Below are 16,199 nucleotides of genomic sequence, written 5' to 3'. Positions count from 1 at the left end.
CCCAAATGAATGTTTCTGCAGCATAATTTGGAACTGCCTTCCTAAAGCTATATTTGTAGGCATGCATACAATAAAACTGCGTACAATGATGCTGTTATTACATTCAATTGTGGTAATATTGGAAAATGTTGGGTACTGAAAAAGCTGGGAATTAATCCTGGTGAAAATATGGTCACTGGGCTGCAACATTGAGCTAAAATACGGATAGCCGATGCAGACAGGTCTGCATCTAATATGGCCAAGAAAGCAAGACAAACATCCAGGAAGGTGAAAAAGACGCTGGAAGATCTGCTAGAGGCCAAAGAAGGGCCATCATATGCAGCAGGACAGTTTTAATTAACTGTAAGTAACAAATTTCAAAAGTTTTTTCTTTAAAGTCAATTTCCTGCAAACAAAAATTTTCAGTACATATGCTCCATTATAGCAGAAACTCATAGATAAATGAATGAAATTTCCAGAGACTCCTCTGGTACAACATTCATTAATATTCCCTCATTAGGAAGTACACAAAAAAATATTTTCTGCAGAAAAACTTAATACTTTTTCTTAATAAATTTAAAAAAGTATTTCTTGAAAACTATAAAATGGATAAAGTAGATTTTAATACAGCTGACTCTTTCAGCATCATGTAACATACAGTAAAAATATTAAGGTCCTGCATCAAATATTTTTTTCAGAAATGGGTCAATTACTTGCCTAAATTAGCATGGGTTAGATATGCAGTGTGCGATCCCATTAAGAAGCTAAACTATACAGAGTGGTCAAAAGTCTTGCGAAGGCCCTGGTTGTTATGTTAATAGCGAGTCGCTCCTCGAAACTAGAGCAACACATCCAGGCGTGGACTCTACAAAACGTTGGAATCGTTCTTGGCGGATACTGATCCACACATGTCACAACGATATCAATATTAGGTCCTGTGTGGTCGGTGCTGAGAACATTGAGCGTGCGACAGCATTCCATAAACGCCTGTTCTTTAGATCACGGGCATTTCTATAAGTTTCTGCTGTGATAACAATACTACTCTCGAATAAGTAGTATTCTTTGAAGAAAACATGACAATCTATGCCCGTTTCACATTTGGTTTTTTTTGAACAAATAGATTCTGAAAAATGTGTGTCAATATTAGTACGATCAACCATTCGAAATTCGCTCAAGGCCGTGTCCCCTTGATACAACTATTTGTGTTATCCACAGGTGGTCTGGGAGATGTGGTATGCGCATCAAGAATCGAGGGGGGAGGCTTTTCTTGTTATATACTACTACACTAACGAAATTATACTACCACACTACCAACTTGTTGCTCCATTTCTGGTGAAAGCCTGTTCCTGAAACACAAACATTTTTGAGAACTTCAGAATGCGAAAGGGAAATATTGAACCTGGCGATACCACTCGACTGCATTCGCCCAGGACGTCATCGACATGGCAGACATGAACCACTCATCGACATCCAATAAGCGCAGGAACGCGCTTGTAACAGTAATTGCATTTATCCTGATGACAGGCGCTTAAATGTGATTTGCAGAATATTCGTGCAGACATCATGGGGAAAGTTTTGAAAAGAGGTCATACCATGAACATCAACAAATGTGCAGCGAAGGTAACGGAACGTAGGCGAATTGAGTCAGACGTTTCTGAACGAATTAGATAAGGAAATGAGATTGTAAAAGCAGTAGACGATTTCTGCTATTTTGGGAGCAAAATAACTGACGATGTCCGAAGTGAAGGAGATAAAAACTGCAATGGCAAGAAAATGCCATAGCAAGAAAAGCATTTCTGAAAAGGAGAAATTTCTTAACAATGAAAACTGTATGAAATAAAGTGTTAATTGACTTTTCTGAAAGTATTTGTGTGGAGTGTACCCACGCATGGAAATAAAATGCTAACGTGAGTGGAAGATTTTGAAATGTGACGCTTCAGAAGACTACTCAAGATTAGATGGGTAGCCACATTAAGTGATTAAGAGGTACTGAATCAAACAAAGGGAAAAAGAAATTTATCGCACAACTAAAAGGAGGGATTGGTTGATGCGAGATGTTATGAGGCACCAAAGAATGTTTGGTAATGGGACGGAAGTGTTGGGATTAGAAATTTCAGAGGGAGAGCAGGACATGGGTACGTAAGTAGGTTCAAATGGATATGGGCTGAAGTACGAGGGGCGTTCAGTAAGTAATGCAACATATTTTTTCCCGGCCAGTTTCGGTTTAAAAAATGTGGAATTTCCTGTGGGACATGGTGGAATATTCCAGCTTCAGCGCCCATAGTTTCATGAAGTTCCGATAGGTGCGGCGCGTACGTAGCCTTCAAAATGGCGTCTAGAACTGAGGTGCGTTCCAAGGATGATGATGACGTTTGGTCTGTGGGGCGCTCAATTACGCGGTCAGGAGCGCCCGTACAAAGTCCACAATTTTTACACAGCCAAATTTTTGTACACAGGCAAATCTAGCCATGGTCACGAATGATATGATGATGAAATGATAAGGACAACACAGGCACCCACTCCCCAGGCAGAGAAAATCCCCAACCCGGCCGGGAATCGAACCCGGGACCGGGTGATCCAGAGACAGTAACGCTAGCCACTAGACCACCAGGTGCGGACAGGAAATCTAGCCATGGTCACGAATGATAACGGTGATGAAATGATGAGGACAACACAAACACCCAGTGCCTGGGCAGAGAAAATCCCCAACCCGGACTGGAATCGAACCCGGGACCACGTGAGCCAGAGGCAGCAACGCTAGCCACTAGAACACGAGCTTCGGAGAGGAAATCTAACCATGGTCATGAATGATAATGATGATCAAATGATGTGGACAACATAAAGACCTAGTCCCCGGGCAGAGAAAATGCCTAACCCGGCCGGTAATTGAACACGGGACAACATGATCCAGAGGCAGCAACGCTAGCCACTAGACTACCAGCTGCAGACAGGAAATCTAGGCATGGTCACGAATGATAATCATGATGAAATGACGAGGACAACAGAAACACCCAATTCCTGGGCAGAGAAAGTCCCCAACCCGGCCGGGTATCGAACCTGGGACAGCATGATCCAGAGGCAGCAACGCTAGCCACTAGACCACGAGTCTAGCCATGGTCACGAATGATTATGATGATGAAATGCTGAGGACAACACAAACATTCAGGCACTGGGCAGAGAAAATCCCCAACCCGGCTGGGAATCGAACCCGGGACTGCGTGCTCCAGAGGCAGCAACGCTAGCCACTAGACCACGAGCTGCGGACAGGAAATCTAGCCATGTTCACGAATGATAATCATGATGAAATGATGAGGACAACAGAAACACCCAGTTCCTGGGCAGAGAAAATCACCAACCCGGCCAGGAATCGAACCTGGGACAGCATGACCCAGAGGCAGCAACGCTAGCCACTAGACCACGAGTCTAGCCATGGTCACGAATGATAATGATGATGAAATGATGAGGACAACACAAACATTCAGGCACTGGGCAGAGAAAATCCCCAACCCAGCTGGAATCGAACCCGGGACTGCGTGCTCCAGAGACAGCTACGCTAGCCACTAGACCATGAGCTGCGGACAGGAAATCTAGCCATGGTCACGAATGATAATGATGATGAAATGATGAGGACAACACAAACACCCACTCCCCAGTCAGAGGAAAATCCCCAACCCAGCCGGGAATTGAACCTGGGACGGCATGATCCAGAGGGAGTAACGCTAGCCACTAGACCACGAGCTGCGGACAGGAAATCTAGCCATGGTCACGAATGATAATGATGATGAAATGATGAGGACAACCCAAACATCCAGTCACTGGGCAGAGAAAATTCTCAACCCGGCCGGGAATGGAACCCAGGACCGCGTGATCCAGAGACAGCTACGCTAGCCACTAGATCACAAGCTGCGGACAGGCGCGTTCCAAGCAGAGACCTATCATGCAGTTTCTTTCGGTAGAAAGCCAGATCATCGCTGATATTCACAGGCGCTTGCGGAATGTCTGCAGAGACATGACAGTGAACAAAATCACGGTGTGTCGTTGGGCGAGGCGTCTGTTATCATCGCAACAAGGTCGCGCAAACCTGTCTGATCTCCCAGGTGCCGACCGGCCGCACACAGCTCACTCCTTTAATGTTCGATCGTGCGGACACTCTCATTCGAGGTGGTCGATGGATCACCGAACATCTGGCTGCTCATCTGGACGTCTCTGTTGGTAGTGCTGACACACTCGTCCCCCAGAAGGGGTACTCAAATCTATGTGCCCACTGGGATCATGGCCGGCCGCTGTGGCCGAGCGATTCTAGGAGCTTAAGTCTGGAACCGCGCTACTGCTACGGTCGCAGGTTCGAATCCTGCCTTGGGCATTGATGTGTGTGATGTCCTTAGGTTAGTTAGGTTTAAGTAGTTCTAAGTCTAGAGGACTGATGACTTCAGATGTTGTCCCATAGTGCTTATAGCCATTTGAACCAGTTTAACAGGGTTCCCCACCGCCTAATACAAGACCATAAAGAGCAACAAAGCACCATCTGTGCAGAATTGCTTGCACGTTACGAGATTGATTGAACAATTTTTTGTCGAACATCGGCACAGGCGATGAAACATCGATATGTCACTTCAAACTTGAAACCGAACGACAATCCATGGAATTGCACCACACCACCTCTCCACCGAAGAAAAATTTCAAAACCGCATCCTCAGCTGGTAAAGTCATGGTGACGGTCTTCTGGCACTCTTGTTATTCTGTCTGACGTCTTCCCTCAAAAAATGGTTCAAATGGCTCCAAGCACTATGGGACTTAACATATTAGGTCATCAGACCCCCAGAACTTAGAACTACTTAAACCTAACTAACCTAAGGACATCACACAATGCATGCCCGAGGCAGGGTTCGAACCTGCGCCCGCGTCAGCAGTGCGGTTCAGAACTGAAGGGCCTAGAACCGCTCGGCCACAGCGGCCTGCACGTCTTCCCTCGTGCTGCAACGATCAACTCTGAAGAGTACTGTGCTATACTCAGGAAATTGAACAACGACTTCAGACTGTTCGTCGTAACAAGAATGCAAGTGAACGTCTCCTTCTCCGTGACAACATAAGGCCTCATACAAGTACGTGCACCTGTGATCAGCTCACAAAACTTCTCTGCAGTGTTCTTCCTCATCCACCCTACAACCCGAATCTTGCACCTTCCGACTTCCATCTGACTGGTCGAGTGAAGCATGCACACGAGAACCAATAACTACACTGATGCGCCAAAGAAACTGGTACAGGCACGCATAAATAAAGAGATATGTAAACAGGCAGAATACGGCGCTGTGATCGGCATCACCTATATAAGACAGCAAGTGTCTGGCGCAGTTGTTAGATCGGTTACTGCTGCTACAGTGGCAGATTTAAGTGAGTTTGAACGTGGTGTTATAGTCGGCACTCGAGCGATGGGACAGATAATCTCAGAGGTAACGATGAAGTGGAGCTCTTCCAACACGACCATTTCACGACTGTACCGTGAATATCAGGAATCCAGTAAAACATCAAATCTCCGACATCGCTGCAAGAACGGGACCAACGACGATTGAACAGAATCGTTCAACGTGACAGAAATGCAACCCTTACGCAAATTGCTGCAGGTTTCAATGCTGGGCTATCAGCAAGTGTCAGCGTGCGAACCATTCAACGAAACATCAAGGATATGGGCTTTCGGAGCCGAAGGCCCACTCGTCTACCCTTGATGACTGGACGACACAAAGCTTTACGCTTGTCTGGGACCGTCAACACCGACATTGGTCTGTTGATGGCTGGAAACATGTTGCCTAGTCGGACGGGTCTCGTTTCAAATTGTATCGAGAACGTGGATGTGTACGGGTACGGAGACAATCTCATTAATCCATGGACCCTGCATGTCAGTAAGGGATTGTTCAAGCTGGTGGAGGCTCAGTAATGGTGTGGGGCGTGTGCAGTTGGAGTGATATGGGACCCCTGATACGTCTAGATACGACTCTGACAGGTGACACGTAAGCAAGCATCCCTGTCTGATTACACTCATCCATTCATGTCCAGTGTGCATTCCGACGGAGTTGGGCAATTCCAGCAGGACAATGCGACACCCCACACATCCAGAATTGCTAGAGAGCGGCTACAGGAACACCTGCCACCAAGCTCCTGAGACATGAACATTATTGAGCATATCTGGGATACCTGCTGCTCAGAAGGGATCTTCACCCCTTGTACTCCTATGGATTTATGGACAGCCCTGAAGGGTTCGTGGTGTTAATTCCCTCCAGCACTATTTCAGACACTAGTCGAGTCCATGTCACGTCGTGTTGTTGCATCTTTACATGCTCGCAGGGTCCCTACACCATATTAGGCAGGTGTACCAGTTTCTTTGGCCCTTCAGTGTAGATGGTGGGGAGGTTACTGATGCAAGGCATTGGCTCCTACGACGTCCAGTAACGTGGTGCCATGTAGGCATACAAACTCTCCGAGTAAGGTGGCGTAAGGCCGTCGGATTGAATGGAAAAACGTTTAAAAATAGGGTTTTGTAGCCAAAAGAGTGGGGAATAATTTGGTACATTAGAATCCTGTATAAAACCGACCTGCCTTCAGAAAGAATTGTGTTGCATTGTTTACTGAACACCTCTCGTAATTGTGCAGATATGAAGATTAGCAGGTGGCGCTGTGTTAGACCAAATGTCGGACTTATTACTACAACAGCAACAATAATGATGAGAATATTTTTTTGGCGTGTCGTTGGTGCTTAAGTTCTTACGACAACGAGCGATGTTTATTAATACTGGCCGGCTCTGAGCACTATGGGACTTAACATCTGAGGTCATCAGTCCCCTAGAACTTAGAACTACTTAAACCTAACTAACCTAAGGACATCACACACATCCATGCCCGAGGCAGGATTCGAACCTGCGACCGTAGCAGTCACGCGGTTCCAGACTGAAGCGCCTAGAACCGCACGGCCACACCGGCCGGCTATTAATATTAGAAACTATGCTGTTCAAATGGCTCTAAGCACTATGGGACTTAACATCTGAGGTCATCAGTCCCTTAGACTTATAACTACTTAAACCTAACTAACCTAAGGACATCAGACACATCCATGCCCGAGGCAGGATTCGAACCTGCAACCAGAGCAGCAGCGCGGTTCCGGACTGAAGTGTCTAGAACCGCTCGGCCACAGCGGCCGGCAACTATGGTGTGATATATCTAAAATATGTTACGTTTAATTGTAAGTACGTCTTAGGTTCTTACCTCGTGCAAAGAGAAGACAAACTATGAGGCATACAGCTGTGGTGTCCATACTCATCTGAAACAAAAAAAAAAAAAAAAAAAAAACAAGTTACGATATTTACGGATTTAACATCCATTCTGGGTGTCAGTTTTGAAAGCGGTATAAGTGTAAACAATAAAGAGTTTGCATACACAGCAGAATTCACGGTCTTGGCAAAATTTTGATTTATCTGAAGAGATGAACAGTTTCGGCTTTGCAGCTGTCATCAGATCTTAGGATGCATAGGATACATAGCGAAGTTTTAAGATCTGATTATAGGTGTCAGGCCAAAACCAGTCACTTGTCCAGATAAATCAAACTGTGACCGAGCCTGTATGTCCTTTCAGTTTATTTGGATCTCGAGGTCACAAGTCCCATTCTAAGGTCCTAAGGTCCATGTGACCGCACTTCATGATGTAAATTAACAATTACCTTTTTAAACATGTCAGTGCCGTATCCTCCGCCTAGTTTCGTAGTTTCTCATATTCTCAGCACGCGAGCCGCGCTGAGTGGCCGCGTGGTTTGAGGCGCCGTGTCACGGATTGCGCGGCCCCTCCCGCCAGAGGTTCGAGTTCTCCCTCGGGCATGGGTGTGGGTGTGTGTGTTATTTTTACCTTAAGTTAGTTTAAGTAGTGTGTAAGTCTATGGACCGAAGACCTCAGCAGTTTGGTTCCTTAGGAATTCACACACATTTGAACATTTTTTCTGAACATATGCGCCCAGCACAAGTCACTTGTTTGAAATATCACATGCCTCGCCAGTTTGACCGCCCGCCAGGAGATATCTTTACGCTGCTTCACATATCTCCAGCAGTTCAGGAGCTTTGACTGGCGTGTGCCAATGGGAGTGCAGAGAGGCTGCCAAATTTTGTGCCAATATGCTCTGAAAGACAAAGCTACACTCTTGCATTTGGGTCCTGCATTAGTGCGGTTTAGACATTCTGGGGCAAGCTGGTGTTATTTTGGTGTTTCAACGTGCTTTTTGGTACAGTTGGGCTCATTAAGTGGCCGTTGTGGGCTTTAGCTGTCCACGTCATTTACGTTTTATTCATGGTGCTTCTACCGCAAGTACTGGGTGTTTCAAAAAGGACTTTACAACTTAGAAAATTTATATAGATTAATTCATAGTACCTACAGAGGAGAGTGTAGCGTCAATTTGTGGGGAAATGCACCGTGTTTTGTCTCGCGTAGTTCGCTAGTGCCGAATCGCACTGTAAGGAGCGGTAGCGGCAGTTGCGTTAAAGATGGCTGCCTTAACTGGACCCGAGAGTGTTAGCCGTGTGTTTTGGTTTGAAGACTCGAAGTCGGCGACAACGGTTCAACGTAATTTCCCTACCAGGTACGCAAAACATCATCCTAGTAGGCCTACAATTTATGGGTGGCATAAATGTTTTGTAGAAACACGGGTGCTCGGTAAGGCTTGGGAATTCATCAGGTAGTCCATATCTTGACGACGTCGTTGAGTGAGCGAGACAACGCTTTGTCAACAGCCCTACGAAAACGACTCGGCGTGCATCTCGTGAACTACAAATCCCACATAACGACTGTTTGGTGTGCGTTGAGAAATCGTTTGCATTTGAAACCGTACAGATTGACGATCGTACAAGCTATAAAAGACACTGATAATTTTGCTCGCAAGACCTTCTGTGTGCATATGTTAAACCAATCCATGAGAATGAACATCGTCTTTTCTGACGAGTCGACTTTTCACTTAAGTGGCAAGGTTAACACACATAACTAAAGGATTTGGGGCAGTGAAAATCCACATCAAACATTGCAACATGTTCGTGATAGCCCTAAACTGAACGCTTTTTGTGCATTGGACAAGAACAAAGTGTACAGCCCATTTTTTTCCGTGAGAGAGCCGTCAATGGGATAGTGTACCTGGATATGTTCCAAAATTTTTTGATACCACAGATCGATACGAGATGGTGCACCACCCCACTACCTGGCTGACGTCTGGGATTTTCTCAGTGACCGCTTTCCAGGTCAATGGATTAGCCTTGATGCACCAATTACATAGACCCCACGTTCCCCAGACCCGACACCACTCGATTTTTTTAATGGGGAGTCATTAAGGATATCGTGTTTGTACCTCCTGTGCCAGCTTCTCCTGCTGAATTTAGAGCAAGAATTTACGGCGCCACTGATAATGTTACACCTGCAATGCTACAGCAAGTTTGGGAAGAAATTGTCTTCCAATGGGATGGGTGCAGGATAACCAACAGAAGCCACATACAACATCTTTAGTTTAAGGTAAAAAACCCTGAGGTGTTTCCTTACAAAATAACACTAAATCCAGCTCTCTATCTTCTTTCAATAAATTTATATGAATTTTTAAAGTTGTAAAGTCCTTTTTGAAACATCCTATATATTTTCAAATAATGTTATTCAGAATAGCTTCTCATGTCACGTATTTATCACTTTGCGATGGAGTTTTACTTTAATTTTTTTGGGCTGGATATACTAGAATTGTTTTTATGAGAAAATTGTTGGCTTTAATTTTCCTTTGTGACTCATTCGAATCCACGTGTGCGCTTATACTTATTTGTATTGTCCATCTGGAACTACAATTTCTGTACCATTATTTTGAACATTGTAACATTCATTTCTCACATTTTCGTCCACATATTTATTGCAGTGGAGAATACCCTATATCTACATGTGGCTTTGCTCATCCAGATTGATACTAAGTGAACTCCTCATGGAACCTTTTCCTGTGTGGTCCAATTTGAAAGCAAAACACCTACTCACTTGGTATTGTATAAACCCAACACCTTTCGTACTATTTTTCACCAATGAGGATATGACACTGTGACAGTTCTTTCGATGTAGCTTGTTTTAGTAGTTGCACCATTTTCAGATCCATCACAGCTCACCGTTAAGCAATTTTTCAAGTGGTAACCATAACAGATGCCAAGCACATTTGCCCTGCACAAACTGAGCTTATGATGCAAAGTTAATTACACACTACTGGCCATTAAAATTGCTACACCACGACTATGACGTGCTACAGACGCGAAATTTAGCCGACAGGAAGAAGATGCAGTGATATGCAAATGACTAGCTTTTCAGAGCATTCACACAAGGTTGGCGCCCGTGGCGACACCTACAACGTGCTGACATGAGGAAAGTTTCCAACCGATTTCTCATACACAAACAGCAGTTGACCGGCGTTGCCTGGTGAAACGTTGTTGTGATGCCTCGTGTGAGGAGGAGAAATGCGTACCATCACGTTTCCGACTTTGATAGAGGTCGGATTGTAGATTATCGCGATTACAGTTTGTCGTATCGCGACATTACTGCTCGCGTTGGTCGAGATCCAATGACTGTTAGCTGAATATGGAATCAGTGGGTTCAGGAGGGTAATACGGAACGCCGTACAGGATCCCAACGGCCTCGCCGGCCGGAGTGGCCGAGCGGTTCTAGGCGCTTCAGTCTGGAACCGCGCGACCGCTACGGTCGCAGGTTCGAATCCTGCCTCGGGCATGGGTGTGTGTGACGTCCTTAGGTTAGTTAGGTTTAAGTAGTTCTAAGTTCTAGGGGACTGATGACCTCAGATGTTGTCCCATAGTGCTCAGAGCAATTTGAACCCAACGGCCTCGTTTCAGTAGCAGTCGAGATGACAGGCATCTTATCCGCATGGCTGTAACGGATCGTGCAGCCACGTCTCGATCCCTGAATCAACAGATCAGGACGTTTGCAAGACAACAACCATCTGCACGAACAGTTCGACGACGTTTGCAGCAGCATGGACTATCAGCTCGGAGACCGGCTGCGGTTACCCTTGACGCTGCATCACAGGCAGGAGCGCCTGCGATGGTGTACTCAACCAAGAACCTGGGTGCACGAATGGCAAAACGTCATTTTCTCGTATGAATCCAGGTTCTGTTTACAGCATCATGATGGTCGCATCCGTGTTTGGCGTCATCGCGGTGTACGCACATTGGAAACGTGTATTCGTCATCGCCATACTGGCGTATCACCCTGCGTGATGGTATGGGGTGCCATTGGTTACGCATCTCGGTCATCTCTTGTTCGCATTGACGGCACTTTGAACAGCGGGCGTTACATTTCAGATGTGTTACGACTAGTGGCTCTACCCTTCATTCGATCCCTGCGAAACCCTACATTTCAGCAGGATAATGCACGACCGCATGTTGCAGGTCCTGTACGGGCCTTTCTGGATACAGAAAATGTTCCACTGCTGCCCTGGCCAGCACAGCCTCCAGATCTCTCACCAACTGAAAACGTCTGGTCAATGGTGGCCGAGCAACTGGCTCGTCACAATAGGCCAGTCACTACTCTTGATGAACGGTAGTATCGTGTTGAAGCTGCATGGGCGGCTGTACCTGTACACACCATCCAAGCTCTGTTCGACTAGATGCCCAGGTACATCAATGCTGTTATTACGGCCAGAGGTGGTTGTTCTGGGTACCGATTTCTCAGGATCTATGCACCCAGATCGCGGTAATATGTAATCACATGTCAGTTCTAGTATAATATATTTGTCGAATGAATACCCGTTTATTATCTGCATTTCTTGTTGGTGTAGCAATTTTAATGGCCAGTAGTGTATGTTTGGCCTTTGTGTAGACAGCGAGTGTATTATAGTATTTGTGGTGATTAGAAATGCCTTTACATAACCGTAGGGCTGAAAATGGTTTGGTCACTGACGGTGTCAGTGTGGTGAGGAGAGGGGGAGGGGAGAGCAGGCGGATATAACGTCATGGGCTTGGGTCCACAGTGACAGGAGGCCCAGGCAAGTATGGTGGGGAGGGGGAGAGGGGGAGTGTGGAAGGGGCAGCAGCCTGCCCCCGGCAGTAGACTGCATCGTTGCCACTGGGGTGAGGTAAGATCTGGATGACGGAGTGGCTTTGTCTCCACAGACTGCCAAACTGTGATCCCCTCACATCCCTGTGGTTATTGGGACAAACGAAGCAGAGGTCATATCGAGACACAGAAGGTCCAAGTAGACGGCAAGTGACCTGGACAGTGGGGACCATGATGTCTGGTCCAAGGTTCAGAGGCAGAGAAGGAGGCACCAATGGTGTCTGCAGTCAGAGCCAGATATTGCTTCAGTGATGTGTCAGAGTGACATGACCAGCCGCGACGTCAGACTCCCAATACTCCCTGTGGTCTGCAATCAACCTCAGGATTCGCTCACAATGCAAGACAAATGTGCATGCCCACACACGGGTGTCTCGCATGTTGGAGGGTATCAACTCAGGATGAGCATGCTGCATGGGATGCAGGATCATGGTACTGTTTCCTTTAACATTGTGTGATGCTAGTGCCGATTCTAGCGATGTGAGATGCGGGCTTTCAAATAATAAAATGAAATGATATCGTGTGGTGTCCCTCAACTATGTACCCTCAGAATCAGAGCTGAAATATTGGAAGTTTTGGCAGGTTTTGTTGTCTAGGGTCTGGGATACGTAGTTGTCGCATTAAAAGCCAAATACTGCTGAGTCTACATTATACAATATGAATATACACAAGAATCTAATGGTCACTCGGCAGTTGCGAATTTTGAACATTGCATAAACATTTAAGAATATAATAATTCCAGTCCCAAAGAAAGCAGGTGTTGACAGATGTGAAAATTACCGAACTATCAGTTTAATAAGTCACAGCTGCAAAATACTAACGCGAATTATTTACAGACGAATGGAAAAACTGGTAGAAGCCGACCTCGGGGAAGGTCAGTTTGGATTCCGTAGAAATGTTGGAACACATGAGGCAATACTGTCCCTACGACTTATCTTAGAAGAAAGATTAAGGAAAGGCAAACCTACGTTTCTAGCATTTGTAGACTTAGAGAAAGCTTTTGACAATGGTGACTGGAATACTCTCTTTCAAAGTCTGAAGGTGGAAGGGGTAAAATACAGGGAACGAAAGGCTATTTACAATTTGTACAGAAACCAGATGGCAGTTATAAGAGTCAAGGGGCACGAAAGGCGAGCAGAGGTTGCGACGCGAGTGAGACAGGGTTGTAGCCTATCCCCAATGTTATTCAATCTGCATATTGAGCAAGCAGTAAAGGAAACAAAAGAATAATTCAGAGTAGGAATTAAAATCCATGGAGAAGAAATAAAAACTTTGAGTTTCGCCGATGACATTGTAATTCTGTCAGATAGCAAAGGACTTGGAAGAGCAGTTGAACGGAATGGACAGTGTCTTGAAAGGAGGATATAAGATGAACATCAACAAAAGCAAAACGAGGATAATGGAATGTAGTCGAATTAAGTCGGGTGGTGCTGAGGGTATTAGATTAGGAAATGAGACGCTTAAAGAAGTAAATGAGTTTTGCTATATGGGGAGCAAAATAACAGAGATATAAAATGTCGACTGGCAATGGCAACGAAAGCGTTTCTGAAGAAGAGAAGTTTGTTAACATCGAGTATATATTAAGTGTCAGGAAGTCGTTTGTGAAAGTATTTGTATGGAGTGTAGCCATGTATGGAAGTGAAACATGGACGATAAATAGTTTGGTCAAGAAGAGAATAGAAGCTTTTGAAATGTGGTGCTATAGAAGAATGCTGAAGATTAGATGGGTAGATCACATAACTAATAAGGAGGTATTGAACAGGATTGGGGAGAAGAGAAATTTCTGGCACAAATTGACTAGAAGAAGGGATCGGTTGGTAGGACATGTTCTGAGGCATCAAGGGATCACCAATTTAGTATTGGAGGGCAGCGTGGAAGGTAAAAACTGTAGAGGGAGACCAAGAGATGAATACACTAAGCAGATTCAGAAGGATGTAGGTTGCAGTAGGTACTGGGAGATGAAGAAGCTTGCACAGGATAGAGTAGCACGGAGAGCTGCATCAAACCAGTCTCAGGACTGAAGACCACAACAACAACAACAAATGATGATTACAGTAGCAGCAGTACCTTTACGAATGCCCTTTATTGCTGTTAAACACTTATTGGTGTCGATGGTCCAGCAATTAAATAAAATATAAGTTGAATAACAGGGAAACAATAGATTCCTACTTCACGTAATTAGTTATGAACAACAACATAGCTCGCGAGATATTCACTTCTAAACGCATACTACGTCTTCACTGCAGAAGCCACAGAAATCACTCAAGAGCACAAGTCGGCACTCCGGAATATTTCTGTCTCCCACCACCACGCGCAAACTGCTCCACTCTCCAAGTCTTTCCCGCGACTATCCGTCTTGCCTCCTTGTCTCACACTCCCCTGTCCTGTCGTGCTCCCCCACTTCCATACAGTCTCCCCATTAACGAGCGCTGTGATTGGCTGGAGCGCTCCCGCCATGTCTTCAAGCCAATGCACACTCACAAACATATTGAAACACATACTGTAAGTAGGCTGTTTATGTTTTCTTATTGGCAACGTTACGTAGCGCTCAATATGAAAATCACTGGCTGTGCTGTGTGCAGTCTGTGGCTAGTTTGCATTGTTGTCTGCCATTGTAGTGTTGGGCAGCGGCAGCTGGCTGTGAACAGCGCGTAGCGTTGCGCAGTTGGAGGTGAGCCGCCAGCAGTGGTGGATGTGGGGAGAGAGATGGCGGAGGTTTGTAATTTGTCATGAACTGATATATATATTATGACTTGTGATGATATCAAGGTAAATACATTGTTCGTTCTCTATTAATATCTTTCATTTGCTAACTATCCCTATCAGTAGTTAGTGCCTTCCATAGTTTGAATCTTTTATTTAGCTGGCAGTAGTGGCGCTCGCTGTATTGCAGTAGCTTGAGCAGCGAAGATTTTTGTGAGGTAAGTGATTTGTGAAAGGTATAGTTTAATGTTAGTCAGGGCCATTCTTTTGTAGGGAATTTTGAAAGTCAGATTGCGTTGCACTAAAAATATTGTATGTCAGTTTAAGGACAGTCTTGTATAATTGTTCAAAGGGGACGTTTCATATGGCGACCCTGCCAGGATACCTCACTGGAATCTTCTGATTTTCCTTGTGGTTTGTGTATTTAGTGTAGCTTTTGTTTATTGCTAGCGCGTAATTGTAGAGAGAATCTCCTTTGTAGTTGTAGCCTTTCATTGTTGTACAGTAAAACAGTTGTGGCATGCATATAGATTTGCACCAAGTATTTCGCAGCTGTAATTAACTAGATATTATTTTCAGTGTTATGTTAATGTGTTCTCTTATTTTTGCTCTTCAAATTGTGTTTTTCTGTGTTGTCGTGTGAAATACTGTGACAATAATGGCGTGTGAAAAACGTAATACTAGGCTCCAAAGTAAACTGAGAAATGACAGTGAAAATGAGAGCAGTGTGTTAGCGCCACCGAGTAATGAATTAACTGATGTTCAAAGTAGTAATTTGGTAATTGTGCATAGGGAAATGGAGCGGGCGGCAAACAATGGCGTGGACAGTGAAACAATTAGTGAAGAGGGAAGCATTATCGATCGATCGGTCGGCAACAGCTCGCCTAAGGAATCCGAAATGACAGGACACAATTTCGCAAATACTGTAGATTCAGGTTTTGGGTCATCACCGTTTTCTCAAATAAGTCAAGACACATTTTCTGCTTGTCAAAATGTGAATGTTGTCAGTGCAAATGCACTGCCGAAAAGCGTAGAGAAACAGATTCCAGACACTAATACATTATTATTGCAATTAATGCAACAAATGGAACAAAATCAGAGACAAACACAGCAACAGTTAGTCACAGTGGAACAAAATCTAAAAAAGTTAGACACAGTGGAACAAAATCTCAAAAAGTTAGACACCACACTTGAACAAACACGTGAAGATTTAACTAGTGAGTTACATAACATTGAATCGAAATGTCAAAAAGTCTGTAATGACGTAAAATCACAAATTTGTGAGCATTTCCAACCTATTTTTTCGCGGCATGAAAATGCATTACAGAATCATGAAGCAGCCATAAAAGAACTGCAAACTATTTTTCATGAAAATCACAACACCTTGCAAGCTAAAATTGACTCAGTTGCATCTA

General features: G+C 44.8%; 1 protein-coding gene across 1 annotated transcript in view; it reads right to left on the bottom strand.

Moving 5' to 3' along the window:
* LOC126428355 (carbonic anhydrase 6-like) overlaps positions 1 to 16,199 on the bottom strand; it is a 313,905-nt gene that overhangs the window by 58,465 nt on the left and 239,241 nt on the right. Inside the window, exon 6 of the mRNA XM_050090286.1 lies at positions 7,234 to 7,288. Coding sequence (XP_049946243.1) covers positions 7,234 to 7,288 — 55 coding nt within the window. The remainder of the gene's footprint in view (positions 1 to 7,233; positions 7,289 to 16,199) is intronic.

The sequence above is a fragment of the Schistocerca serialis genome, chromosome 12, assembly GCF_023864345.2.
Source record: "Schistocerca serialis cubense isolate TAMUIC-IGC-003099 chromosome 12, iqSchSeri2.2, whole genome shotgun sequence".
Taxonomy (NCBI): domain Eukaryota; kingdom Metazoa; phylum Arthropoda; class Insecta; order Orthoptera; family Acrididae; genus Schistocerca; species Schistocerca serialis.
The sequence above is the reverse complement of the archived record's forward strand: the minus strand, read 5'-3'. Positions and strand labels throughout refer to the sequence as shown.